The 26,589-nt window shown below is 39.8% G+C and overlaps 1 protein-coding gene across 3 annotated transcripts in view; it reads left to right on the top strand.

Annotated features, from left to right (window-relative positions):
- The first annotated feature begins 5,257 nt into the window (after positions 1 to 5,257).
- The window catches only part of grm3 (glutamate receptor, metabotropic 3), a 42,593-nt gene continuing 21,261 nt past the window's right edge, over positions 5,258 to 26,589 (top strand). The window contains exons 1-6 of one of the 3 annotated variants that reach the window (XM_082539318.1): positions 5,258 to 5,381; positions 7,340 to 7,430; positions 8,342 to 8,412; positions 14,457 to 14,516; positions 23,193 to 23,744; positions 24,826 to 24,969. In XM_082539318.1, the coding sequence (XP_082395444.1) occupies positions 23,433 to 23,744; positions 24,826 to 24,969 (456 nt within the window). In that variant the 5' untranslated portion in view covers positions 5,258 to 5,381; positions 7,340 to 7,430; positions 8,342 to 8,412; positions 14,457 to 14,516; positions 23,193 to 23,432. The remainder of the gene's footprint in view (positions 5,382 to 7,339; positions 7,431 to 8,341; positions 8,413 to 14,456; positions 14,517 to 23,192; positions 23,745 to 24,825; positions 24,970 to 26,589) is intronic. The other 2 variants (XM_082539317.1, XM_082539319.1) reach the window with 2 other exon arrangements.

Genomic DNA, 26,589 nt, shown 5'->3' with positions numbered 1-26,589 from the left:
TTTTTTTTCTTATATTGATTTCTTTGATTATATATATTCTTCACTATATGATTTATTTGGGTTTTTTTTAGAAAAACAGATGCTTTTTGGCAGTTTGTTCATTTATTTGTTTTTATGAATTGTCATAAGGCTGTGATTGCACCAGGCTGAGAAAGTAATTACAGACACCATTCTCCCCAACATTTTCCAATCCCTCCCAAGGCATTCCCAGGCTATATATCAACTCCTTTTGACACAAAGAAGCAGCAGGTATGCCCCAGAGGTTGAGCCGTGTCACACTGTTCTGCAATCTAAATATTTTGGTCAACACTCAGAGCTCCTGACCAGAGGTGAGGTTTGTGACTTCCAGCTAAGCTCCCACTTCATCACAAGAGTCCTTTTGTTGCCTGGAGTGAACAATCCACTCTGCTTCAGCAGGAAACCATGCCTCAGACTTGGAGGTGCTAACTCTCATGAAACTCAACTTCAAACAATCCCAAATGGGAAGTGAAACCTGTGATCTAACAAAACTAAAAGAAGCATATCAACTGCAAAAAGCAGAGGCTGGACTGTACACACTTCTCATCCCAACTTTGCCTTGAGATTCTGTTCATAAATCTATGCGTATATGAAATATGATTGAAAATAGGATCTCAACAAGGGGTCCTCATACTCCATTATCCTGTTGAACCCAGTGTACAATTGCTTAGGGGACATGGCCATAAGCCAACTCAAATCATTAAAACAATTTAGATTGGAAATGATTCATATTGCCCATCCAAGTGACAGCCTCCTTTTCAGCACCCTGGAATAAAGTTTTTTGGGAGGAGGCTGAACAGTATGATACTCTGTTAGTAAACCCTCAGTCCACTAACTGTTTCTACACAGAAACTATCCCCAGCCTCCATGTGACAGTGAAAAGGTGTGGCAGTATGTAGGGATGTAGTGATTCCAATCCCATTATCAACATCACTTATCAGTTCTCTTATCTATCCTCATTGGGTTCTCTTTGGCTCTGCTTTGAGAGTCACCACCATCGCTAAGCAACATATCAAAGACATTACATTTTTGCAAATTAACTACATGCTGTGTGGTCAAATGTTTGTGCATGTTGTGTGGGCAAACATACTTTTCTTAAAAGTACTGCAGTATGTTACGCCCTGTAGAAAGAAATGTGTTACACTACTCTTCACAGTACTTTCACATGAAATGCTCATAGTTACCATTTCATAATATAAACCTATTGGCTACAGTCCCACAGACCAACACAAATCCTAATGAGGACTCTTGGTATTTACGTATGAACACCAGAAACAGCACATATGGAAACCAGCACAGAGACTTCAGAGTGAACAGCACAGTGATTCTACTTTATAAACATGAATAGGTGGAAAAAGAGGCTGCAACCTGATTGCTCATCTCTGCTTTTGTTACCTGTTGAAGTTCAGGATCTGGCTGCAGGGCTGGGTTCTGGATTCTAGCTTAGCATTAGCATGCAATCTGTGCAGGTGCTTGCAATGAGCGAAAGTTTATAATGCAGTTGTTTCTGCCCTGGATGCAGTTTCTACTTCACTCTTGTCTTTTTGTGCAGTAAAAATAAAAAATAAATCCACACTGTAACCTGCGCCACTAATTTCCTCGCCTGCACAAAAACTGAAATCAGCTGATTGTAGCGCAAGTTCAGCGGATAAGTGGAACTGATAGGCAAGCAAACGAAGTATTACAAGTGATTCAACTAACAGGAACCAGTTCCCTATAAAAGCCAGTTCTCGGTTCAATCCCCAATTATATTGATCACCATGGATGCCAGGATGGGCTCTGGGGTAGGTTGTACTGTAAACCTGGCAACCAGCAAACCAGGGGACCTTGGTATTCTAATAGCATTAGAAAGCAATAAACCATAAAACACAATGAGAATGAGAAAAACAGTGGGAAATAGAAACACAGATTAGAATTCTTGTTTTTGCTCTTCACTCTTTTTTTTCTCTACTAGAAATTTGCATATTTGCATAGCAGCAAATAATGTTTAGATGTAAAACATGGCAGACTGAGGCTGTGCCAGGTGAGTCACTGTTCAGTGACAAAGTATTCAGTACAAAGTTTTTTTGCGTGTATGTGTGTGTGAAGGGGGGTGACTGATGAGCAGACGAACACGAGACAGGTCAGTGCACGTCCTGTGAAGTGTTTTTGGCCCACAGTCTGTTGGCCATGCCTCTGTAACCAGGATAATTAGAGCCCAACCCCCTGTTAGGAGCCATAAACAGCCAAAAACAACATTAACCATTTGATACACAATCCCAAACACACACATTATTATCTATTCATCTAAAACAAATTTAGGGCAAATTTGATATGCGTCTTAATTTCCAAATATGAACATTGTGTTCGTATGCCAGCTACACACTGGCAGACTTTTGTGGAGTAGCGACTGTGACAGCATCTACGCTATTCTGAACAGACCATTCCAGTCTTTTGAATGGGGCCTTAGCAAGAGAAGAGAATGTTATCAAGGAAGTATTCAAACCGAACAAAAAACCTGGGTTACAGGGTTTTGGTTGTTTTTTTTGCAATGCATGTTTACAAAAAATGTGAACTGTAGTCATGTGTAAAAGAATGTCTACATTTTTAGGGTTTCATATATGAGAACTTACCAGGTCCTAAAATTGCAACATCAGGTACAGACAACCTCAGCTGAACAATATCATGTCATTGTTTATTAATACAATCTAAGCCAATATGTGTAAAGGTGTAATGTGTGAAAAACTAAGTTGCCTATCAATCTGGGAACTGTTATGAGGCCTCCAAACAAATTGAACTCCATCACTCTACATTAACAGAGATTATTTACTTTTTCTTATTATTATATTGTTCATTTATAATTACTCACAATTATTCATGTTTTTCAAGCAGAAAACATTTTAGACAGCTGCCTATCTTCCCGAGAGTGGACATCGCGGCATGTTAAATGATACAGTCAGTATTTGTACAGTTAGCCTTGTTTGAAGCCTCTTCTCTCTACAAAGAACATGGCAACATGCTTAGGTTTGCAGCGACACATCTGAATAAACAACAGCACTTAACAACAATAACCATAAGACTCAATTTAAAAAATATACTTCTTTTATGTCAGACAGAAATTTCCCTAATCGCCTCAAGCTTTATGTTTCTATGAGTTCTTTTGTCCACTTGGCAACATCACATCTCATTCACTGACCAAAGCAAATGGACGCTTGTGGTTATAACTAGACCGGTTGTCTGACCAACACTGGGCACACTTCTAAGCACACTCGCGCCTCTGTGTGAAGCTCCATCCATCACGAGGCCAAGAAAGGACAGAAGACCATGGGAAATGAAGCATGGTTAATTCTATTAGCGCATGGACACAAACAATCTGTGGGGAATCAAAGAAGAAGGAAACATAATCCCAGCAGAGCCATTTCCTGCTGCATGAGCTGGAGCAATTCACCATGATAAGGCAAAACGTTAAATTCCTCTACAAATACACATAACAGTATGAGGTAGTTTCATACAGTGACGTTCAGGATGTCCACATTTGCCATCTATCTCATTCATTTCTCTCTCTCTCTCTCTCTCTCTCTCTCTCTCTCTCTCTCTCTCTCTCTCTCTCTCTCTTTCTCTCTCTCTCTCTCTTTCTCTCTCTCTCTGTGTTGCTCTCTCTCTTTCTCTCTCTCTCTGTGTTGCTCTCTTCCTCTCTCTATTTCTTTCTTTCTTTTTTCTTTCTTTTTTCATTCTTTCTTTCTTTTTGACTCTGCTGTCTGTGGGGAAAGGCCTGGCACAAAGCTCTCAAGCTGAGTGACCCTTATGGGACAAAGCTGGCTTTCTAGGCTTTTTGCATATATGCATGCCATCCAGACAATGAGGCCTTTATTAGAGTAGCCAGCATCTCCGAGCTGGAACGACAGGGATGAGGAATGGAAGTCCGAGAAAGCTGTGACTGACACTGGGCACAAGTGAGAGTGTGTGCATTTCCCACCTCTTTCCCATGCATGTGTGTTTCACAGAGGTGTGAAGTGGATGCTCTTACCCTTTCTTCTTCAGTTAACTAAGAAATCTCTTCTCAACCAAAGCTTAATCTCACAGTTTTCTGATGCCAGGTAGCATCATGCATTGCATGTATGGAAAAACGGCCAAGCTAGTTAGAAACTTTCATGTCATAAATCTCCATATAAAACAGGCAAAACAACATGCTGTGGCCTTTAGCTGCAATCACAAACAGCTCTGAGCAAGCCCTCAGACAGGCTATCTCTATGCACTTGACTAACTTTACAATACAAAATCAAGCTTTAGTCGAATGAGTGCTTGTGTTCGAGTGTGTGTCTGTGTGCATTGTACTACGTATTTCTGTGTGTATTGGTGTTGAGTAGAGAAAGAGGACGCTGTGTTACTCAATCATGCGTGAAGAGTATGTTCTGTTCAATAGGGGCTGCGCACTTGCATATTTGCATTCTAATGACTCCATATGCATAATCGTACTAGTACAGATACTCAGATGTGTACCTGTGTACACATAAACACACACCTATACCTACGCACACACTACTGAATGCCACCTTCTGTTGTTCTCCTGATGGGAAATACACAGGTAAGAGAGACTGACACCTAACTTGTGAAAAATATCATGCATCCTGTTAGTGTGACGCATGATGTAAACTTCTAGTCACATCTCCGGGGCTGGATGCCCTTCTCTTCTAATATGCCTGAGCTGAAGCATGGGCTGCATGTTTAGTGCTGTTCTTCATGCTGACAAAATTGACTGTAATAATGTGTTTTAAACATAATAGAGCCTCCATAAAATTAAAAAAAGGGGTAAGGATTTTTATATATACACCACTGCTCATGTGTTTTGAGCCGGGCTACAAGGACAGATGAATGCGAACAAATTCTGTGTCACTCTGCACCTTTATACACATAAAACATCTATTTTGGAGCAGCACACACACATACACACACCTCTCTTCTCACTCTCTCACTCTCTATCTTCACTCACTGAAGCTGGAGTTGTTGTTCTGAGTGGTAAACATGTGCTAAAGGGGGGGGGGGGGGGGGGGTGAGTGGCTAAGTTTTCTTTTTATCCAATAAAAATGTCTCCTTGCCAGATCGATTGTTGTTGCTAGGAGACTGAAGCATCCTTTGGCAAGGGGCTTCAGCTCTGCTCGTCTGTTGTTTCTCTCTCGCTCTCTCTCTCTCACTTACTCTCTCCTCACTCGTGCACGCGCGCTCACGGGCACACACACACACACAGCCACGGAGCTGGCGCGCAGAGCAGTGGCGCCCATCCTCCCCTCTCAGTGCGACTCCTCCGAGGGATCAGGAGTAGACTAAGTCAAACTTCCAGCAGCTTGAGATTTGTGCGCAACCTTTCAAGGATCGAAGCCGTCAAGGTAGGTCAAATCTCACACATTCCTGACTGGTAGGCAGTGGTTGTCAGAGTGCAGTGAAAGAATTGACAGTCCGGGAGCGTTCAAGCGCGCGTCAGCCAATCCTACTGTAGGGAGCAATTTGCTTTGAACTTTGCGCAGGATTTAAAAAGCCAGTTGTACTGCATAAACGTGCTTGTTGTTTCCTTTCAGTCACGTTCAGTAATTCTGGGTTGTGTCAGCGGGGGGAAAATGGTTGCTAATCTCTGCAGCAGATGCACGATAAAGATACAGAAGGTGAAACAAAGACTATCTGCAGTTGCGTATTTCACTCCGCGCGGAGAAGTTATTTGGGTTCAGACAAACCGCACTGAGGCATGTCCCTTGGCTTTAGGCTTCCCGGGGAAGGGTGGGCGGGTAGTCTTTGAAAAGAGGCATACAGGTGGATCCGATATCTGGATCTGGTTATTGTTTATCAATGTTACTTTCCGTTTGCATCTAAGGATCCACTTCACACCTTGCGCTAGAGGAAAGGCAAGTGGACCTGCACTGAAGGTAGAACAAGCAAAATGGGAATGTCCACATTAGTTGCTGTCTATGAGCTATACTGGCTTTAACTAGCAATGTTATATTTCTCACTAACAAGCGTAGAGGGGTAACAGAACTTAGAGGATAACTGGATAAACATATTGATTCATATAGCCAAACCCACATGTTATTACTGGCCTTTAAAAAAAAAAAAAAAAAATCTTCTGCACTCTACTAGAAAAACAACTGCAAATTACAGTTTTATAAACAGTGAAAAATCATGGCCCGTGTCAGAATTCATGTAGAGCAGGTGCATTTTTATAAGCCCCGAGAGAGAGGTTGTAATTAGCTTTAATATATTAAGGGTCTATAATGTGCTGTCTTTTAAAAACAAACATAAAAACAAAAACAATGCATTTTAGGTGTGTGTATTTTTGTGTTTAATTCTTACTGGTGTGCATTTTGGACACACTTCAGAACAGATATCATTCCTGCCCCACACGACCCATGCTGAAACATGCATCAATGTGTTGAATAGTCAGTGAAAGACTTTTGATTATTCTTAATCAATTTTAACCAAAATTGTCATATTTTACTAGAATGATATGCAGCAGATAAGGATAAAATAATGTTTCTGTTATACTGGAGTTACTGTATTGAATTGGGAACTACTAGGTGATATATAATTTTACCAAACCATGATAAAATGTCCATCTGTGATAATCATATACTGTGTTTTTTTTTTTAGCTCTATTAGGAATGCGATATCAAAATGATTAGGTTACTAAATAATAAGCAATGAGAATTTTTAAATTAACTATGTTGCTCAGTTAGATAAGAGTGTATTTGCTCAATGTGAACATGTTATCATTGCTTGTGTAAAATGACAGCTACATGCTTTTTCAGAATAATATATATGAATATAAAATATTCATGTTTCTATGATTATGGTTTTTATGTATATTGTAAAAATGTAATGTTTGATTAACTAGGCTGGGATGTCCTTATTGATATAAAGCAACATCAGTGTAAATTCTTTGTGAAACTTGTTGCATAACTAAGTTTAATTTAACAATTGTACAGAGAGTTTGCACATCATTAACTCTCTGCATGTGCGTGCAAGGATGACAACTATAGGTGGGGATGTAGTGACATGTTAAGACTTTAACTTGTGTTTACATGCTTATGTGTAAATGTATTTATGTGCGTTCTTCAGTGTCAGGAGATTAGCCAAAGTCCCTTTTCTAGAGCCATAAATGAGAGATTATGGTGAGAATTTATGTTGTAGTCAGTTCTTTAAGCTTTTATAGGACATTTAAAAAGTTTTATTATTCATGGGGCACAGTGGCAGTTAATAGCAGTTAAATCCAAAAGCGACTTGTGTATTAGAAATATAACAAAGTACTCATAGAAATTTTTAGAACGTCACCTTTATCATGACCTCTTTTCTGCAGCTATAGCCATATGTGCTGTGGGGAGCTCTAACATCCTGAAATGCACCTGCTCAACAGCTTGACAGGATTGTGCATGACAGCTGAGACGGAGGTGTGTTTAATCATAAGTTGGTGACTATATGTTACCAATAGTAGGATGTACATTAACTGCTGAGAAAAAAAGGAGAGAGGAAAAGGGGAATTTTGCTCCAAGAGTGTTTTTAAGACATTATCTATATTTTTGTTATATTCAATTAAAATTTTAGAAAGCAATATGGATATTCCATGTAGTGTTATTTATTTCTTTATTTATCTATGTGACTAATGTCCTAGTCAGTTAAAAATGGAACATAATTTTACTGAATATAAAAGGATGAGAACATTTAAAGAACTATCAAAACTGAGCAAAATTTAATAGACAAGGATGAAAATATACAAATATTTTTGCATGATTTAGAACTATTTGAAACAATCACATTATATAATTATCATTTGAAATTTTGCTGAGATGTGTGGCGCTCCAGTGAAGAGGATTAAGTGTGACTAACTGGAATATAAATAATTTTAAATAATTTCTTTATTTAATCATTTGTGCGTATGTTAAAAATATCGTTTGTATGCTACATTTTTTAGAAGGATATTTTCCTGTTAAAATGTTTGATGAAGCATACGTCACTAAAACTCAAGCATAGAAAAAGCTGCCACTGACAGTCAATTACCAGCTTTTGCTCCTGCTTTACAGTAATATTCATTTAAACTGGTCAACAGTGTCTCCATACTTTTGACGCTCAGGTGTTTCTGAGGACAGCAGAGTGCTTTTTTATGCCGCTGTCCTTGGTGCTGAATTCATTTTCTTCCTGACTCGAAGTCTTTATAGGCAGTCTCATACCTACAAGGCATAAATGAAATTAACATCACACGAGATTGTATTTTCACAATTGTTATACTGATGTGAAATCATGACTTTTCCTCTTTTGTTCTGTTCTTTCTCTTTCTGGTTTCTTGTGTTCATCAACACTGAAGATGAGGGGATGAAAACATGGAATCTAATCTCAGTGTAAAGCCAAGACGAGTCTAACACAGTAAGCAGACAGGTAGGTTAAAAATGACAGTGACTTGTTTCATGCAAAAAACAAATGAACCACTTTGATGAACAAATATGGACATGAACTATGTTCTGCTTCTGCTTGTCAGTCTGCTCCATGTGTGTTATCCTGCATGGACATGTAGGTTAACAGCTGCCGGACTTATAGCTGCCTCTAAGTTGCTATAAGTATGAATGGCTATTTGTCCCTATGGGATGAATTTATGACCAACCAGTGGCATCACCACGCATTAAAAGAATAAGCGAGTGTCTATTGAAGTAATTAAATGCAATAATTTGCTGCTCACCATCAGCCCAATATTTTGTTAAAGTAGGTATCATTCCATGAAGCCATATTTGCATTCAGCTTTATGTACTATACCATCATAATAAGACAGCACTATCACTTTCATGGCAGCTTCATCACAGAAACAAACAAACAAAAACACACATGGAAGTTTGTTCCAAATGAATAGATCTCTAGTTTCCCCACTTTTAAATCTGCACATTGCCAACTTGCCACATCGACGTCTGGCTTCACCTACTTGATTGTCTTGTTGTTGTTGTTTAAACATGATATTTAGGAGTTTGGCTGTACCAAGGACTGATAATTTGAATATCACTCCTACACTGACTTCCAAAAGCCAGCATGTCGAAATTTTACAAAATATTTATTTGGCATATTTTTTGTCTGTAAGACGGTTATTGACCAATAAAAGTGATGGGACATAATGCTTATAACAGTGACCTAAATTAAGGAATCCTAGAAAGCAGGAGAAGGCATCATAGAGAAAAAGTTACACTGGCATATTTGTATAAAGATTCTGGTTTTCTAGCATGTATCATTTTGGGGTTTTGTTTTTGTTTTTTTGTTAAATGGTTTCATTTTGAGGATAATTGCTGTTTTTAGTGATTCCATGTAGGGAGTAGTCATTAACACAAAAAATAGGTCCTTCATCCATTCTCGGAGGCCTCCTGAAGTTCTTTCCAGTTTTATCATTTTTTTCTTTATAGAAACACTGTTGCTGTGCTCAACATGATCCTTTCACTGTTATGCTCCAGTGAGGAAACAGGGAAGTGTTTGGAAATCACTCCTGCTTCCCACAGCTCACCACTCATCATTAACTACAGTCACAGCATACACTGAGCTGCGCACACACTTACCAGCATCCACGTGTATACACTGCGTGCACTGACATCCCTTTTTCACTACATGCACACATGCATACATACGCGCAGGGGATGAGGCAGTGAGCGAAAGGGCAGTGGGATGTACAGCTGTGATGGTGTGTCTCAGAGAGAGATCAGAGTTGTTAATAAATTATGATCTTGAGCAGGGAAACTGTGTGTGTGAGAGAATGTGTGAAATGCATAGTGAGGGGTGGCTTCCTGGTCATGCAATAGCGGCTATCGATACAAAACAAAAGTTACATGGTGCAGATGTCGTGACATTTCCAGATGTTTTATTGCTGGATTACAACCTTTTTCATCTGATGCCAATTAAAGGTTGTTTTAACTGATAGCTGATAATACACAGCGTAATAACAAGATGAAGATCCAGAACTGGGTTAGTGTTTGGAATGGGCAATTTGAAAATGGAAAAACAGCAGTACAAGTCATTATGTATGTTAATGTTAGTGTTTTATATTCCCTTTGGTAGTGTGATAGTGGCATGCAACTGAGTTTTTTATTACTTCTGTCTGTGAATATGTGATTTAAAATGGAGGGCATTCAGCTAACGGCTTTATCCCTGTTTTAACTAAACCTGTGAGGAGCACACACAGTGTCAGTTTTCTTCTTTATCTCATGTCACTGGTCAGCAGTGTTTTATAAACTGGGATAGGTAAATGACTACTGCGTGAAATACCAAGTGGTTCTGCTTTCATTTTTTATGTCATAACCAGGCAAAACTTCCTGTCACACACAGAATTGTCCAGTACTGTAAAGCGTCTCAGGTCTTGGTCACATTACAGCCATAGTAACCTTTCCTCCCCTGTTGCATCAGGTATAGTAACTACATTGTTCATACAGTATTCACCCATATTGCTCAAGTCAAACTCTCTCTATCCGACCACTCAGCGTTTCCTTGCTCACTGCTGTGCGGGCATCTGGCACACACCTGGGAACTGCATGAGAGCTGTGAATGTCATTGTGAAGTTATCAATAAATAATAGTAGGTACAGCATAGTGCCATAAGTTGAAAATGTCCTTTGGACAATTGTGAATTTAGATTTAATTTTAAATGTATTAGATAAATGTCTTCTGCAAAGCACAACGACTGAAAACAAGTATTACAACAGTGGCAGCCACTTCATTAGGTACACCTCTTCAGCCACTCGTGAATGCAGACACAATATCCAATCAGGCAATAACATGGCAGCAATGCAAAGCATTTAGGCATGTGGGCTTAGTCAAGATGACATAGTGAAGTTCAAACCAAGCGTCAGCATGGGAAAGAAAAGTGAGTTAAGTGAGTTGAATGAGGCATGGTTGTTGGTGCCAGATCGGAGTATTTCAGAAAATGCTGATCTACTGGGATTTTCCCACATAACCATCTCTAGGTTTTACAAAGAAAAGAAAAACTATCCAGTGAGCAGCAGTTCTCGTGATGAAAATGCCTTGTTGATGCTAGAGGTCAGAGGAGAATGGCCAGACTGTGCTGAGCTGATAGGACAGCAACAGCAACTCATATAACTTCTAACTGAAACCAAGCTACACAGAAATGCCTCTCTGACCACACAATGTATCGATCCTTAAAGCAGATGAGCTACAGCAGCAGAAGATTTCACCGGATACCGCTCCTGTCAGCTAAGAACTGAGGCTTTAATTTGCATGGGCGCACCAAAATTAAATGAAAAATGTTGCCTGATATGATGAGTCTTGATCTCTGCTGGATGAAAATCTCAGAGGAATGTTTCCAGCACCAAATTAAGGCTGTTTTGCAAGCCAAAGGGGATCCAAGATCACAAGGAGCAAGGTGTACCTAAAGTGGTCTGTGTGCGTATGCTTTATGGTTGTTGCCTAAAAGTCAGCTTGTTTTATAGCTTTTATAATTTCTCACATATGACCCAATAAACTTAATGTTGCACTAAGTACTTAAAAATTCTCACTTCAGGTCTTATTTATATACATTTGTGCATATACGCTTTTAGTGGGTATGCATTTGTTTTGGGGGGTTTTTTTGTCTTGTTTGATATTGATAGTCACTCATAGTAAAAAAGTAAAAATAAAATCCTCCCTTGCTTTAAAACATAAACATTATTATAATATTCACAAGTCAGAAAGACAAAACTGAGCTTTTTAATATAGTTAAATAAAGACTTCCTGTTTAAATTCAGTCGACTGAACTTTTTGTGCTGATGTGGGAACAATGAATTTTACAATTACAGTGATGAGGATTCCAGGGCTAATGTGGGAGGGCAAATCATAAACTTAGTACATAATTTAAATTCTAATAATTAGTGAGGAATGTCAGCGGTAATTGGTTTTTGCACATAACCACCTAACCGAAATCAAGCAAAGCCAACCAACATTTGGTCCTATCTGAAAGGCTTTTGTCTCTGTCCAACTCAATTAAATGTACTCTTCTAACAGCCTCAGATAGCTTATACTGTGGTCAACACTCCATTACTCTCTACCTGTCTATTAAAGCTCTGTGCACCTCATGTATCGACCATGCTGAGGACAGAGTTGCAAGCTGTGTGAACATGAATTAAGTAGGGTACCACAAGATCTGTGCCATGGTGAGTTAGACTGATGCGTCATGATGTCTCACAGGGTCATTACATGACAGTTAAGTTGATAGATGCAATCCACTGAGGAGTAATTCTACTTCTGACAGGTCCACTGCCTTCTATAGTGATAAACTGCAGGTCTGATGGATGCTTTCACACATTTCGCCACCCTTTTCTGTTTTTAGGTTGAACAGACATTCTTTAATGTTTAAATCATGCAGTCAGACGTGCTGGAGATCACAAAACCCAGGGAATGCACACATGCAGAGACATCTGACTGAAACTTAGTGGGAAAGGATAAAATATTAATCGATTTTCAACACAATGTAGAATAATTTCTAAATTGTTTTTGTGTTATTTTTGTCAATTAAATGTAAAAGTTTCTCAGATGTTGGGTGACGTTGCTCTTTCTTTGCCATCAGCTGTCAACAACTCAAACATGTTGGAGTTACGGTGATAAAACAGAGGAAAAACAGAGACAAATGTGCATATTTTATATGTTTGAACACCTTGTTTAACATTGTAACTTGACACGAGACTCGAACGAAGCGGAGTTGAAATGAAATTAAAACTATTAATACAATTTCTGTCACTTAATGCATTTTCATGGTTAAGTTCAAACCATTTTGGAGGTCTCGCTGTACCGCAACTTACAAAAAACAGAGCGCTAAGTACTCCCACTGCAGACTTTTTGTGGTGCTCGAAGGTTAAAAGCTCTTTTAGTAGAGGATCCTTTTGGAGTACCCACTGCACATGAGAGCAGAGTCTAGCCTGTGTAGCTCTAAACGTGCTCTATACGGGTTAAACCTATTTTCATTTCAAATTTACTTTCAAGTATGTAACAGAAGGAGGATCATTCTATTATGAGAAACCAGAGTTCAGAGGGTGTGTGGTTAATATTTGCAATTCTCTAAGGTCCATTTCTATGTCATGTCTAACATGATACCACCTTTAACCTTGGACCCTAATGGAGGTCAGAAATATACCGATTGATCAATACAGGAAAGGCCGAGTTCAGTACCTGATTATTGATTTTAACTGGTAAATGGTAATAAAAGATGGCATAATAAGCAGAGCTATAAAATGCAAGTAAAAATTTTTAAGAACTTATTTATAAGACTTTTTTTTTAAAAAAAACCATGTAGATTTATGCGCTAATACTAAAGGGTTGGAGGGTTGTGCATCATGTCTTGCTCGTTGTTTGGTTGTTGTATTTTGTGAGATGTTTCTGTCCTATTTATGGATCATCAGTCTTTCCTGCCTAAAACGCACTTTGTAAATAATTAATGGTCACAGCCCATTGCACCCGTTACACTGTCAGAAGTCTAGGACACCAGTTCTACACTCATATGTACACGCACGCACGCATGCGCGCGCACACACACACACACGCAGGTCATTGTTTTGTGAGTGGGAAAATAAAAAGTACACTTTTCACACAATTTGAAAAGGCTACACCGCACTCCGTCTTTAACAATTCATATACCTTGAATTCACATTCACTTAACAGTTGTAAGTACCACTGTTCTTACTTGGCCTTAAAAGATAAGAATGAGAAAGGAGAAAGAGATGGAAGGAGGCTGAAACACACAAAGCCACTGATGAATTAACTGATAAAGCTCTGACAGTGTGCACCGTCTTTAAAGGGGTCTGTTGTTCAGCACACAGCAGCAAAGCTTCTGATGCTACATCCATTCTCTTTCTCTTAAAAAGGAAAGAAAGAAAGACCTCACACACACACACACACACACACACACACACATACATACAGTGTCTTCTCATACTGTGAGATTCATGTCATTGGAGCAGCTTTCAGTTCTGTCAGATCTGTAATAGTCAGATAAACAGGCACATACACACACACACACACAGTCAGTGGAAACACACAGGTTGTGGGGCTATCTCTCCTCTCAGCGTACCATGGTCCATCGACCCTGCATGGCTGCTCTCAGCTGGATACGTGTCATCCACAGCAGCCCTGCCTGTTAGGGAGAGAGTGAGGGCTGTGGTGGGTGTAAGGGAGGTGGAAATAAATAGGAAGAGTGGAGCACCAGCAAAGGAGGGGGGTGGAGGAAGGGATGCAGGGAAGCTGCTTTGGAGCAACCAGAGGATGTAACATGAGAAGCAAAAGAGGAGTGTGGTTTGACTTGAGCAGGGTCAGAGGTGAAATAGGGTTGTCTGTCAGATGTTACTCTGCATCATAGCTCCCAAGGAGAAGGGTCAGTAGTCTTCCTGCTCTCTCTTTTTAGTCAACAGTGCTGTTATTTTCTGCCTGTTCTTTACTCATCTCAAGTATCCCCCCCCCATATCTCTCTAATAGGGCTCTTTGATGATGTTGCTATGTGCCAGCTGGTGTCTTCTCCCATCCTTTTCAATTCAGGTAAGGCAGTTAATAGCTGTGTGTGCCTATCTAATGCAAAGGTAGATGTCTGCATGTCAGTCTGTGAATTAACTGTAAAAAAGAGGTCGTGGTTTTACAGGAAGCAGACATCCTGTTTATTTTTGTTTGTTTGTTTGTTTGTTTGGGCAGATTCTCCCTTGCTTAAAGTCACAGCACATAGCAGCACATAGTGCACATAGCAACAAACCACAACAAACCAAAAAAATGTTTGCTTTAAATTTTGTGCGGGTGCATCTTATTTCTCAAGAATAAACAAGTAAAATGTGTGTTGGTAGTAGTTTGGTAAGTTTGTTACCTTGGACTTAGTTTGGTGTCAAATGATACTTTTGTTTGTTTGTTTTGTTTGGTCATGCTTAAATATGGAGCAGATGGGATAGACAGCATTTTGATGTGCACTTTCATGGGCCTAATTAGGGGTTTAATCATTCAGAAACAAAAATTTAATCAACAGTCTTCGTCACATTTCGATGTGCCAATTTCATGACATTCCATCCAGGCGAAGGGCACACTGGATGTACAATGCAACTGATTGGATTTCACTTTTACTTTACAATCAATCCTCAAATGTCAAAGTATGTCTTTGGAGAAATGTTACATTCCCAAAGAATGGCACCATGCAGTACAGAAGAAAGAAAGGAAAAAAGCTGTTAACCACTAATGTGGCAAAGGGTGTGTTTTGTGATGTAGCAGTAGTGAGAGTTATTTCATTCTCTATAAAGATTAGTACCAGTTTGTTTTCCTGCCACACCAAAAAAACAAGCTGGGGTCAAAACTACTCAGCGTTTTAAATAAGTATTTTTAATACAGCCTCTGTCACTGCTCTGCATGAAAAACCCAAGGCTTATTGTCCTGTACTTTAACCTCCTTGGAAACATTTTCAGTAATGGAAAAGGGGACAAAAAGATTTTCTGTTACACAGTGTGTGTTCCACTTGCACAGTTGCTCTTGAGAAAGGAAGCTGGGTTTGGGAACTTTCCAAGAGGTTATAATGAAGCAAACATTCAATTTCAGCGGACACCATGAGATAGTGTAAAAGTGCTGGGAGATATTGTTTGACACATTTCTGGGAAGTTGACCTCAAGAGCTGCCAATTATAACAAAGCATGGTTTCAAAGGAGTGCATTGGAGGAACTCTTAGAGTTCTAGCTCCATAAATATACAATTTTAAACTCAACAACACACATCCATAAGCATGCGTTTACACCAAGACACCCTCAAAACAAACACATAGCCAGATCTGCAGCCTTCTTGCAGTGTTGTACTCAAAACTAATCTCATGACAGTGTTCTCTTTTTTTAGACTCAATAATATAATTACTAATAATGATATTATTATTATTATTATTATTATTATCATCAACTTTAATTTTTGGAGGCTATATTTATAGGGACTCCAGCTTTTTCAGGGGAATACTGGAAATCATTCAAGGAGGATCTTTTTTTTTCTCCACTACAGACAAACATCAAGGATGCGTGACGGTTTTGAGAATTGATATAAATCTTTCATTGACACCATCAATGTCATCCCCCATGTCCCTCCAAAATATAGAAATTACGTGGAATTAAATATCCATGTCAGGTAATCTCCTGTCAGAATTTGACAGGAACATCACAGTTATATAAATAATATATGCCCATATAAATGATATAAATTTTACAGTTCAAATTATGTATTAGTACTCCTGCCTTGCCTACAGTAAGAATTTATTATGTATCATATAACCTGATTTTGTGTGTCCTTTACGTGCTTCCTGACCACACTCATTCAGATCTCTGTTGGTTGATGCACAAGGAAGCTAAGACATAGAAATAGTCTGCTTTTAGGTCAACCCCTCAGAGAAGCAGAGGTGTGTGTTTGTGCATGTGTGTGTGCACGTGTGTGGGCGGGTGTTTGTCTGGGTGTGTGCGTTCGTCTGTATGTGTGTGATATTACAGAGCAGAGTAGTAAAGGTATGGCAGCCGCCTGAAGAAAAATTTGAGCTGCCTGCATCTAAGAGAAGCTTTCATCCTCCTACCTGCCCACTAAAGAGGGGAGACTTACTCTTTCACTTTCTCTTACACATGTGCGCGTGCACACACACGCACACATAAACACACACAGATAAAGTAGGAATCAAGAGAAGTTTTACCATGAGCTTGCTCCTTGGTCTAGATTGATTTTTCTAGTCACAACGTCAACCTCCAGCTTCTGTCTTATCTCTCCCGAGGATTGCAGGAGAGGCACAAGTGGCAGAATTCAAAAGAAGTGAGCTATGTCTTACTCAAGCCTTGTGAGTGACTTTTTAGTAGCCAAACGCAAACTCAACAACACAGAGAGAATGAGGGAGGCTAACGGGATTGCTTCTTGGGGTTGACAACATTTCTGGCTAAGATCAGACATCCTGGTGATGGGGTCAAGGTGTGTGTGCACACAAAATTCTGTTTGTTTGCTTGCATTTATTAATTTACTGATGGGTAATTTCACTGCATTTGAAGGGGAAAAACATTAGATCTTATATATCTTTTAATTATACCTTCAAAACAATTGCTGTGGACTAAATAGACATCAGCAATATAATCTGGCACTTTGACAAGTCAGCAAAGCAACAGCCTGGTGAGTGTATAAGTTGAACAAATAAACAAGTGCTCTACACTCATGGCCACTGCATTAGGTACACCTGTCCCACTGCTTGTTACCATAAATAGCTTATTAATCAGTGGCAGCAACCCAGTGCATTAAAATCATGAGGACCTCCTGAAGTTCAATCCAAGTATTAAAATGGGGAAGTAAGGTAATTTTAGTGACTTTAAACATGACATGGTCTTGGTACTTCAAAAACTAGTGATTTAGGGATTCTTCCATGCAAGCATCTCCAAGCTTTACAAAGAATTATTAGAAGAAGAGAAAATATCCATTAAGCAGCAGTTCTCAGGTTAAAAATGCCTTGTTGTACCAGAGGTCAGAGGACAATGGCCAGACTGCCCTGTTAGGTAACCAACAGCACCAGATGACCACACCGGGTGCCACTTCTGTTAGCTAACAACAGGAATATGAGGGTATAATTTGCACCTGCAAATGTAATGGTGCAGGGGATATTGTCTTGACACGCTTTGCGACCTTTACTACCCACTGAGTTTGATTTAAATGACACAGTCCACTTGATCGTTGCCAACCAATGTTCATTATGACCTTTATGACCACAGTGTTATCCTAATGGCTGTTTCCAGCAGGACAACCTCCCATGTGACAAAGCTCAGACCATCTCAGACTGGTTTCCTAAACAAGACAGTGAGATACTCAAAGGGCCTCTACGGTCACCAGATCTCAAACCAACAGAGCACCTTTGGATGCTGTAGAGCAGGCGATTCACATCACTGATGTGTGGCTGACAAATATACTGCAACTTCATAAAGCGGTCAGGTCAATATGGACCTAAAAATGTTTCCAGCACCTTGCTGAATCTATGCCAAAAAGACTTAGGACAGTTCTGAATGCAAAAGGGGGTCCAACCTGCTAGTAGCACATACCACCTCATAAGGTGTACCTAATAAAGTGGCAGGTGAGTGCAATTTATTTAAGGCATGTAAGGTTTTTTTGACAGTCTTGTATTTCCAAATTGTGCTACCAACACATCAAGAATCCTGTAACCTGTATCCTGTTGATACCTTTATGTGTCCATGAGCAAATTATCTGTTACTTTAAACACTTTACACATTTTTAAGTGAACAAATCGGTCTTTTTGTTCAATTGAAGAATTCCAGGGAAGTCTTCTTGAGGTCGTACCTTCTGCAACACTTGCATTATGCAATCATAAACTGCCAGCTTGTTCTGGGACAATGTATGCTTTTTAAGATTCTTCACAAGGATCTAGGTTTGTTGAAATAACTTTCTAAGTATTTTTTTTAGGTGTTTTAGCCATAAATCATCATAAAAAGCATACATTGATTATCCCTTCAAAGTAATTTGCATTTAGCTAGTAAGTAAGTAAGTAACCAAGTAAGCATAATTTCTTTTTACTGATGTGTAGTATTGTTTCACATGGGTCTTGGGAAGATTAAAGTGCTCTGATGCAAAATATAAATTCAAGCCCCTCTCAAATGAAGTTAAAAAAATATCTGATATAAAACACAAGCCGCTAGACCAGCCTCCTAAAAGCAGGACAAGTTTTGTCTCATTAGCCTACTCTTGCATGCATTATTGCTAACTTACACATGCTAGGTCTTAATAAATAGAGCAGCTAACATTTGCGGTGACCTTGTTCCCATGTGCCTATACTGTTAGAACCTATCAGAATGCACCAGCATTAGTCAATAAACCAGCGGACCTCAAATATACAGGCGCTTACACTAGCACAGATTTGTAATATCCCCCAAGACTGGATATTAGAAAAAAATGCAGACTTCAGACCCAGAAGCTACCTCCATCATTTAAATAAAGCCTAAATTTGCTAGCGTCATTTTGTAAACACCTTCGCTGTAATCCTTTGCTGTTCTTGCTGCCATGACAGTCTGACAGCTGAAGACTTACTAAACACGATGCCCGTAGAATGCATGCTATCCATGCAAAAAGAAGGCCGCAGTGGAGCGACTATGCTTGGATCGTACGGCGCTACACAAACCTATACCCACTCCCAGGGTATGCTTGATCATCTAAATAAAACTGGTTTGTGAATTAATCATGTTTCTTGTTCATGATGTTTAAGGATTGGCCGAAAGATTTGGCAGTAGCAAAAAACTATTCATCTTACAGATGATACTTGGAATACTGGGACGACTAAATAACATCGTTGCGAGATAGCGAAACAGTATCATTTCAATCTGTTAGAAAGTTCAAGGTCAACATTATTTTCATTCAAATTAGTCACACAATCACATTTTTATGGCCTGACTGCCTTAAGACAAAGGACACAGGCAATGGGCAAGATAGTACAAAAACATAAAATGCACTGCTAGTGGTAAGGTTTGGGTCTGTTTGTTTGGTCTAATCATTATGAAGTTAGACCAAACCATTCTTGCTACTAACTTTGTGGTTCTTTCAGGCAGCCATCCTAAGCTGTCAGTTTGCCAAACCACACTACGAATAAGCCTGTCAAGACACTCCCGATGGCACTCCATTAAAAGTACACAAGATACTCATGCCAAAATTCTTGAAACCCTCGGAATACAATCTCTGCTGTGCCTTATTGAATGCAGTTAATGTGGAGCAACAATGTGAGGGTGTCTGTGATGTGTAAACCTAGAAATCTAAAACTGTCCACAAGAGATGACCAACTGATGGAAATAAGAATATGATTTTCTTTGATCTTTCTAAATGATTTCTTTTGTTTTATTGATATTTGGGGAGAGGTTTTTCTCTTTACGCTATATGGTTAGGTCTTCCACTTGCTCTCTATAGTGCCTCTCACCACTGTTGCTTATTAGTCTCATCTCTGTGGCGTCATCTGCAAATTTTATGATTCTGTTGTTGTCATATTTGGCAACACATTTCTGTGTAAACAGACTGTACTCTAGGGGACTCAGAAAGCAGCCCTAAGGCATGCATTGTAGATGAGAATGGTTTACCTATTCTCACAGTCTAGGAACTGCTTCCCAGAAAATTGTATTGAAAGCAAATCTGTAATCAATAAACAGAAATGTAATTTATGTATTTTTGATTTCAAGGTGTACTAAAGCAGTGTGCAAGGAAATGATATAGCATCACCTGGAACAGTAGGTAAATAACATAATAAATAATGTGTGGAGGATAGCAGCAATGCAAGAAAATCTGAGTCCTAATCCTTTGAGAAGTTTTAAGATCTGTTTCTGTCACCTGTAGACCAGCCCCATTGGGTGGGCTCTGGGGTGCTTGTTGTGAGCGTTAAAATTAGTATAAAAATTGCTCAACTCATCTGGGAGAGAGGCACAGATGTTGATAGCTACACTAGGTTTTGATAGACCTGGATATTTGGTAATGTTTCTTGTTTCTTGATTTAAAATTAGTGGTAAATTCTGTCCAAATACACACACACACACACACACACATACATTTGCACACGTATCAAATGCTGTTGTTGGGTAAGAACGAGTAGCACTGGAATATGGATATTCACAAAGAATTTAAGATAGTCACTGACCATTCCACTAACTTTGAAAAAATTGTAGCCCTGGGGCCCATGCTGCTTTAATGTGGCCTTGGCATTGTCCTCACAGTCGGCTGCAAGCATTTCACTTTCTGCTTGCAGGCATGAAGCAAGAGCACTGACAGGTAGTTGGATTTCCCAAAGTAAGGCGAGGTTTTTGCCTCTGGTTATGCAGGTGAAATGCAGAAAAAGTTCTGGTAGCACAGATTTTAAGTTACAGAAGTCAGAATATCTCCTGTGTGACAATGGCTCCATACAGATCATTCAGTGCCTCTGCAGCAACATCTCACAAAGGGGATTATCTTAGAGGTAGAATAACCTGCGCCTTTTTCTTAAGCTGTTTCAGAAGTGGAAGGCCATAGTACAAGACTAGTTAAATTAAGCAGACAGTGACCTGTCAGTAAAGAACCCTGAACAGAACAGAACACACAAAGGCTCTTTGTATCCTTTGAGAACTGGTTCAGATGTGAGGTTCAGTCCCCTTTTTCCTTGAGCACTGCATGTTGGCATGAAATCAGCCATTCGTTTTGTGGAATAGCAGTGACATATGAAATGAAAACAAGTGAGTGAGAGCATCCCACAACCTCCTCCCACCCTGTTGGATTCCTCCAGCAGCATGGCTGTGTGTTGTTATTTTAAAACCAGCATGCTGATGTTTAGGAGTTCTATACCATACTAAACAAGTTACTTTTGAGTGTTTGTCATATGAACATTTGTTAAGTAGATTAAATACTAATCAAAGGTATCATAGTGCTTCCTCTGGAAAAAATAAAAAAAGAACATTACATTGTGAAATTTTATATCAATTAATCCACTAGTTCAGACTATTCATTTTCCAAAAATGTCAACCTCAAAGGGAGAAGCACTAGTTAATTTCTACTAGCACTAGGGAAATCCATCCAATAATTGTAAAGGCCTTTCAGTGTTGATAGAATTCAGTGTTCTCTATACTTCTGATATCATACATCATTTTGTACTGGTGACATGTGACAACATCTGCCATAAAGATTTAGAAACAAAAGCAATTCATCAGCAACTTAATGTGTTTTGTTGTGGTTAAAAGAAACAACACTGACTATTAACTAACTGTAAACTGTGGTAAAGGTTTTGCTGACCTACCAAGTCAGTGCCACCTGCCGTTTTTCCTATCACAATGGCTACTGTATGAGCTTTTTCACTTGATCTTGAAACATAAAATATGTTGTTTTGGACATTTGCTGGAAAAAAATTGCTTTCCCACACACCCGAGGGAGGTTGGTAAGCAAAAATTGATGATGAGTTACAAACAGTGTTTTTTATTGTGGAACGAACAGTTCCTTAATTGTCAGCTCCCTAACTCCATATATTCTGATGATCCCTAAAAAAGCTAGAGACATTGCCTAGCTGTAGGGAAGTTGATTTGCTCTATTACAGCACACTTGGCATACATTATTACATACTAAGATTTAAGATGACAAGATACCTTATCAATACCTGTTCTAAATGCAAAGGGCATAGTGATGCATTGTAATAGTACACATAATATATATAGGTGCCGTTTCTTTACTTGTTAAAATACTGATCTCAGTACACTAACCTTAATGACTCCCAACAGATTATTTGCCTTGCAAATTCCCACAGCTCTGCACTTCAGCTTGCAATGCATGGATGCTGCTAAAGCTAAAGTATTTTTACAGGACAAAACCCCTCCAGAGCTACAGAAGCTCTTGTATATTTCTTACCTTTATACTCACATGGGTTGTACTGTCCAAACATGTAAACTGCAAAATCTGTAGAGTACCGTCTTTAACATTTAGCTGATATATTTCATATATTTTAGGCCGGCTTTAACAAAAATGGAGGTGGAGCACATTAGTGAAGAAAACAGTCAAAACACAGCTTTAATTGAGTCGTAAGCTGAGTAAGTAGCATCAGCTGTTGTTGGCCTCATTGTTGTCAGACAGCTTCTTTCATGGTAAAATGCATTCAGCCCTCACTCTGTAATTATGCAAGGGAGAGGGGGAGCAATAAATCTGATAACACACACACGCACACACATGCACACATATACTTAGGGGTATAAACTCATGGACAAGCGGAGAATTGCTGGAACAGAGATGAGATTAGAGAAGCTTTTCTGATCTGTGGCATGAGAAGACTTGGCTCGTGTATCAACCAGCCATCTAAGCTGGCTTATCCTGATACAACCAGGGGCAGACACCCCACACACACACACATACGCGCGCGCACACATGTGCACACTTACAATAAGAAAGTTTACCGGGTGATGTAAGGGAGGAGGAGGTTGGAGAAGAGTGGGGTAAAATCTCCAAACAATTCCATATCCCTGTTAGTCATGGCCTTGCTTTGCCTGTAAAGCAGAAATGACTGAGCCCTTGTTAGCAGTGTCCCCAAACTCCACTAAAATGTCTACTTTGCTGTCTTTCTACTTCATTGTACCACAAAAAGTATTTCAGCTTTTAGATTTGCCCTGTGGCATGTGGACTGACAAACTTATATCCCACTCTTCTTCCCTCCTCTCTTTTCTCCTCCTCTCTTCTCCCTTCTTCTGCAAGCAGAACTGATGCCCAGATGGTGTGCCCCTCCATGTGTGGTCCAGTTCAGTTCTCCCTGACCGTTTCATGGGCCACAAAACAACCCAAGAATCCACGGCCGCTGCCTGACTCAACCCCACTGAGCACTGTCCACTTCACTTGTAACCCCTCACCCCTAACCTTAACCCTTAGCCCTTCGCTTCCCTCTGTCTCGCTCTCTGTCACGCCTGTTCTTGCGTTCTGACAATCCTCTCTGAGCACAACATGGTGGCCCGCATTCCCTTTCTTGTTTTGGTCATGATGTGTCAAGGCGTTTTGCTCTCAGACCCACCCCAGTCACGTCGGGAGATCCGCATCGAGGGTGACCTGGTGCTCGGCGGCCTGTTTCCAGTGCATGAAAAAGGAGCTGGCATGGAGGAATGTGGCCGTGTTAATGAGGACAGAGGGATCCAGAGGCTGGAGGCCATGCTGTTTGCCATAGACAGAATCAACTCGGACAAAGCTTTGCTACCAGGGGTCTCCCTAGGGGTCCACATTCTTGATACCTGCTCCAGAGATACCTATGCACTTGAACAGGTGGGTGAAGATTGCCATTGTGCATCAATGGCAGATGATGAATCTAGACAGTGTACAAATGTGATTTTCTGCCATATGGTAGTTTTCCCACACACCTAAAATTTAGTCTCACTACCACAAAATTAGGTCGCATCATAATCATATCTTACATATGTAAGTCAAAGTCAGTTTAAAGGACATTAAAGGTAAACACATGACAGCACTGAAAGTAATCAAATCCCCACAAAAGCATATTGGTGAAATATCGGGATAATCCATGTGAATGCTGATGTAACGTTTTAGGTGCAGCACAGTTAAAATCTAATTAGTTGTTTTGTGCTCCTGGGCGACTTGAACTTTTGCTATATTTTGTCTTTAAAAAGTTGCTCATCTAAGTAATTTTTGGCCTCAGAAGTTAAATGTGCAACGTTTCCATTTTAAATCGAGTAAAACTATAGGCTCTCATTAAAAGGTAATATTCAGGTGAAGTAAATGTACCTCAAAATTCTATTTTATTCACAAAGGAAAAAGGATATTGCCTTGAATGATAACAGCAAATCCGTGATGAGAAAGATAGATTGAAGCTATTTTCGATGGGGGAAATGAGCCAGATAAAAAGAAAGGATGGCACTTTCCCCTCAAGGATTGTTATCTTCAAAAAAATCTTCTTATTGCTGAGCTATTTAGGTATGATGCATCTAGTGATCTTACGCAATGAGCTCTGTGACTGATTGCATAAACCTTGAATTGTTGACATCTGGTTTCTCTAAACAGGTTGTGGATTTATAACTTGTTTCCCACAGCAGTTTAAATACAGTATAATCTGCCTTGGTCTCGTATGAGTTAATTTACAATTTGGACCCTGTACTGAAATGAATCAACCTCATGTGTGAAGCAATAGATTTTCATTGTCCTTAGAGAAGAGAGAAACTTTGCATTAAAAAATAACCTCAACGTATTCAACTTTTATTTATGTAGCACATTCATTACAGCAAAAATACTTCAAAGGCTGATTAAGAATTAATAGAAAACATAGACCATATTGTACCCTACATGATCCATTACACTTGTTCTAAAATATCTGTGTCTCTGTGTTGCCCAGGCTCTGGAGTTCGTAAGAGCCTCTCTCACCAAGGTGGACGACACAGAGTTCATCTGTCCCGATGGATCATATGCTTTGCAGGACGACAGCCCGCTTGCAATCGCAGGAGTCATAGGAGGATCTTTTAGCAGTGTCTCTATACAGGTAACAAAAGTACAGAAGTAGTTATACAAACAACAATCACTGTGATCATCTACTTTTAACTTTCTCATTAAGTTTTTGCTTATTCTCCCGTGGCCAAGGGTTAAAGTGACATTTTCCATTTCTGCTGTTTTCATATTTATGTGACTGTGTATGTATGTGTATGTCTATTTCTTAGAATCAAGCTACATCGGTGTGCTCTTGTGTGTTTTCCCAGCCCGTGTAGCTCTTGTCATAGAACTATGTAATTTGCATAGTTTAGCATAAAACCTCCTTCTCCCTTACTCCTCTGTGACTGCACAAAAGCCTCCTCCTATCAGTCCTTAAATCCCTAATCTCTGAAACTGTCTCTCTGTCTTTTCTTTCTCACCCTGCCCTGTCTTTTTCTCTCTCTTCCGTTTTATATATTGCTTTTTTTTCTCCTCTAAATCTTTGCTCTCTCACTTCTCATAACTTCCTGCTTCCCTTTTTTTCCCTCCATATTTATATGCATTCTGAGGCATCCCTCCCGGCTATTTGGGGAGATCTCAGTGTATGCTGACCTCAGCCCCCTTCTTTTCCTCCTCCTCCTTCCTGGGGCAGCCATTGTTAACACATCTGCACTGCCTCTTGTCCTTCATCAGACATAATTATGCTTTGTTTTCTTGCGGCTCGTTTTTGTTGGCCTTTGTTGCTGGTTTTTTTTTATCGTTTTGTTTTGGGTTTTTTTTTATCTAAACAGCAACCGTGTTTACAAGACCTGAACTGTGTGCTGTTTTGTGATCTAATGCCAGTGAAGCTAATCTAGCTACTCCTTCATGCCTTTGTACTTGGCCAGTCTGTCTGTGGCTTCCAAATGAAGTAATAGGGAATTATTTTATGTTTAACCATGCACAACTAAACTCCAGTGCCTTGAAGGCATTTACTTAGCGAGCATGATTCCTCCCCTCTACTCATTCATGTCTCTGTGTATATGTCTCTGTGTGTGCATGTGTGTGACTTGCATTCCGAGGAGAAAACCCACAGAACCCCTCCTCTGCACCATTTTTTCCGTCCTTTACTTTCATTTCTTTCCATATCCACATCCAGCCCATTCCTATGCATTTCTCCCTTCCCTCTCTCTCTCACAAGGGAAGAAGGCAGCTTTCGCTAACAGAGTAAACTCCCCGTGTCCCTACACACAGCCCTCTTAGGTAGCTGGTCATTGTTCAGTGGCAGGTAATGGAGCAATGCGGTTACATTTTGCAGCGTGACCTTCCGTGACATTTAAGTCTAGTGCCATCTTAAACCCATAAAACCTGCCTGCAGAACTATAAGCAGCCATCAGTGCGTGCGTGCTTGTGTATGTCAGCGCAGGTGTTGGCGTAAGTGTCGGCCTGTTCTGGCGCACATCGGTGTATGTATGTGAGCGTGTGCTCTAATCTTCTGCATTATTAGTCTAATGAGATTCTGACATGTTGTCAAAACAGCTCATCAGCTGAGCTATGAATGAAATATAGAAAAGCACAGACTGATGCACTCTAACAGGATTAAACTGAGGCGGGAACAGAATGGCTGTGTAGTTTGTGTTTATTTGTGGGTGCCTGTGCATGTTTGATTGTGTATGTTTACATGCCTTTGTGAGCGCGAGGATGTCTTCCAGTC

This window comes from Aulonocara stuartgranti (genome assembly GCF_965226115.1).
Source record: "Aulonocara stuartgranti genome assembly, chromosome: 7".
In the NCBI taxonomy this organism is placed as follows: domain Eukaryota; kingdom Metazoa; phylum Chordata; class Actinopteri; order Cichliformes; family Cichlidae; genus Aulonocara; species Aulonocara stuartgranti.
Note: the sequence above shows the minus strand (reverse complement) of the source record. Positions and strands in the feature narration are given on the sequence as shown.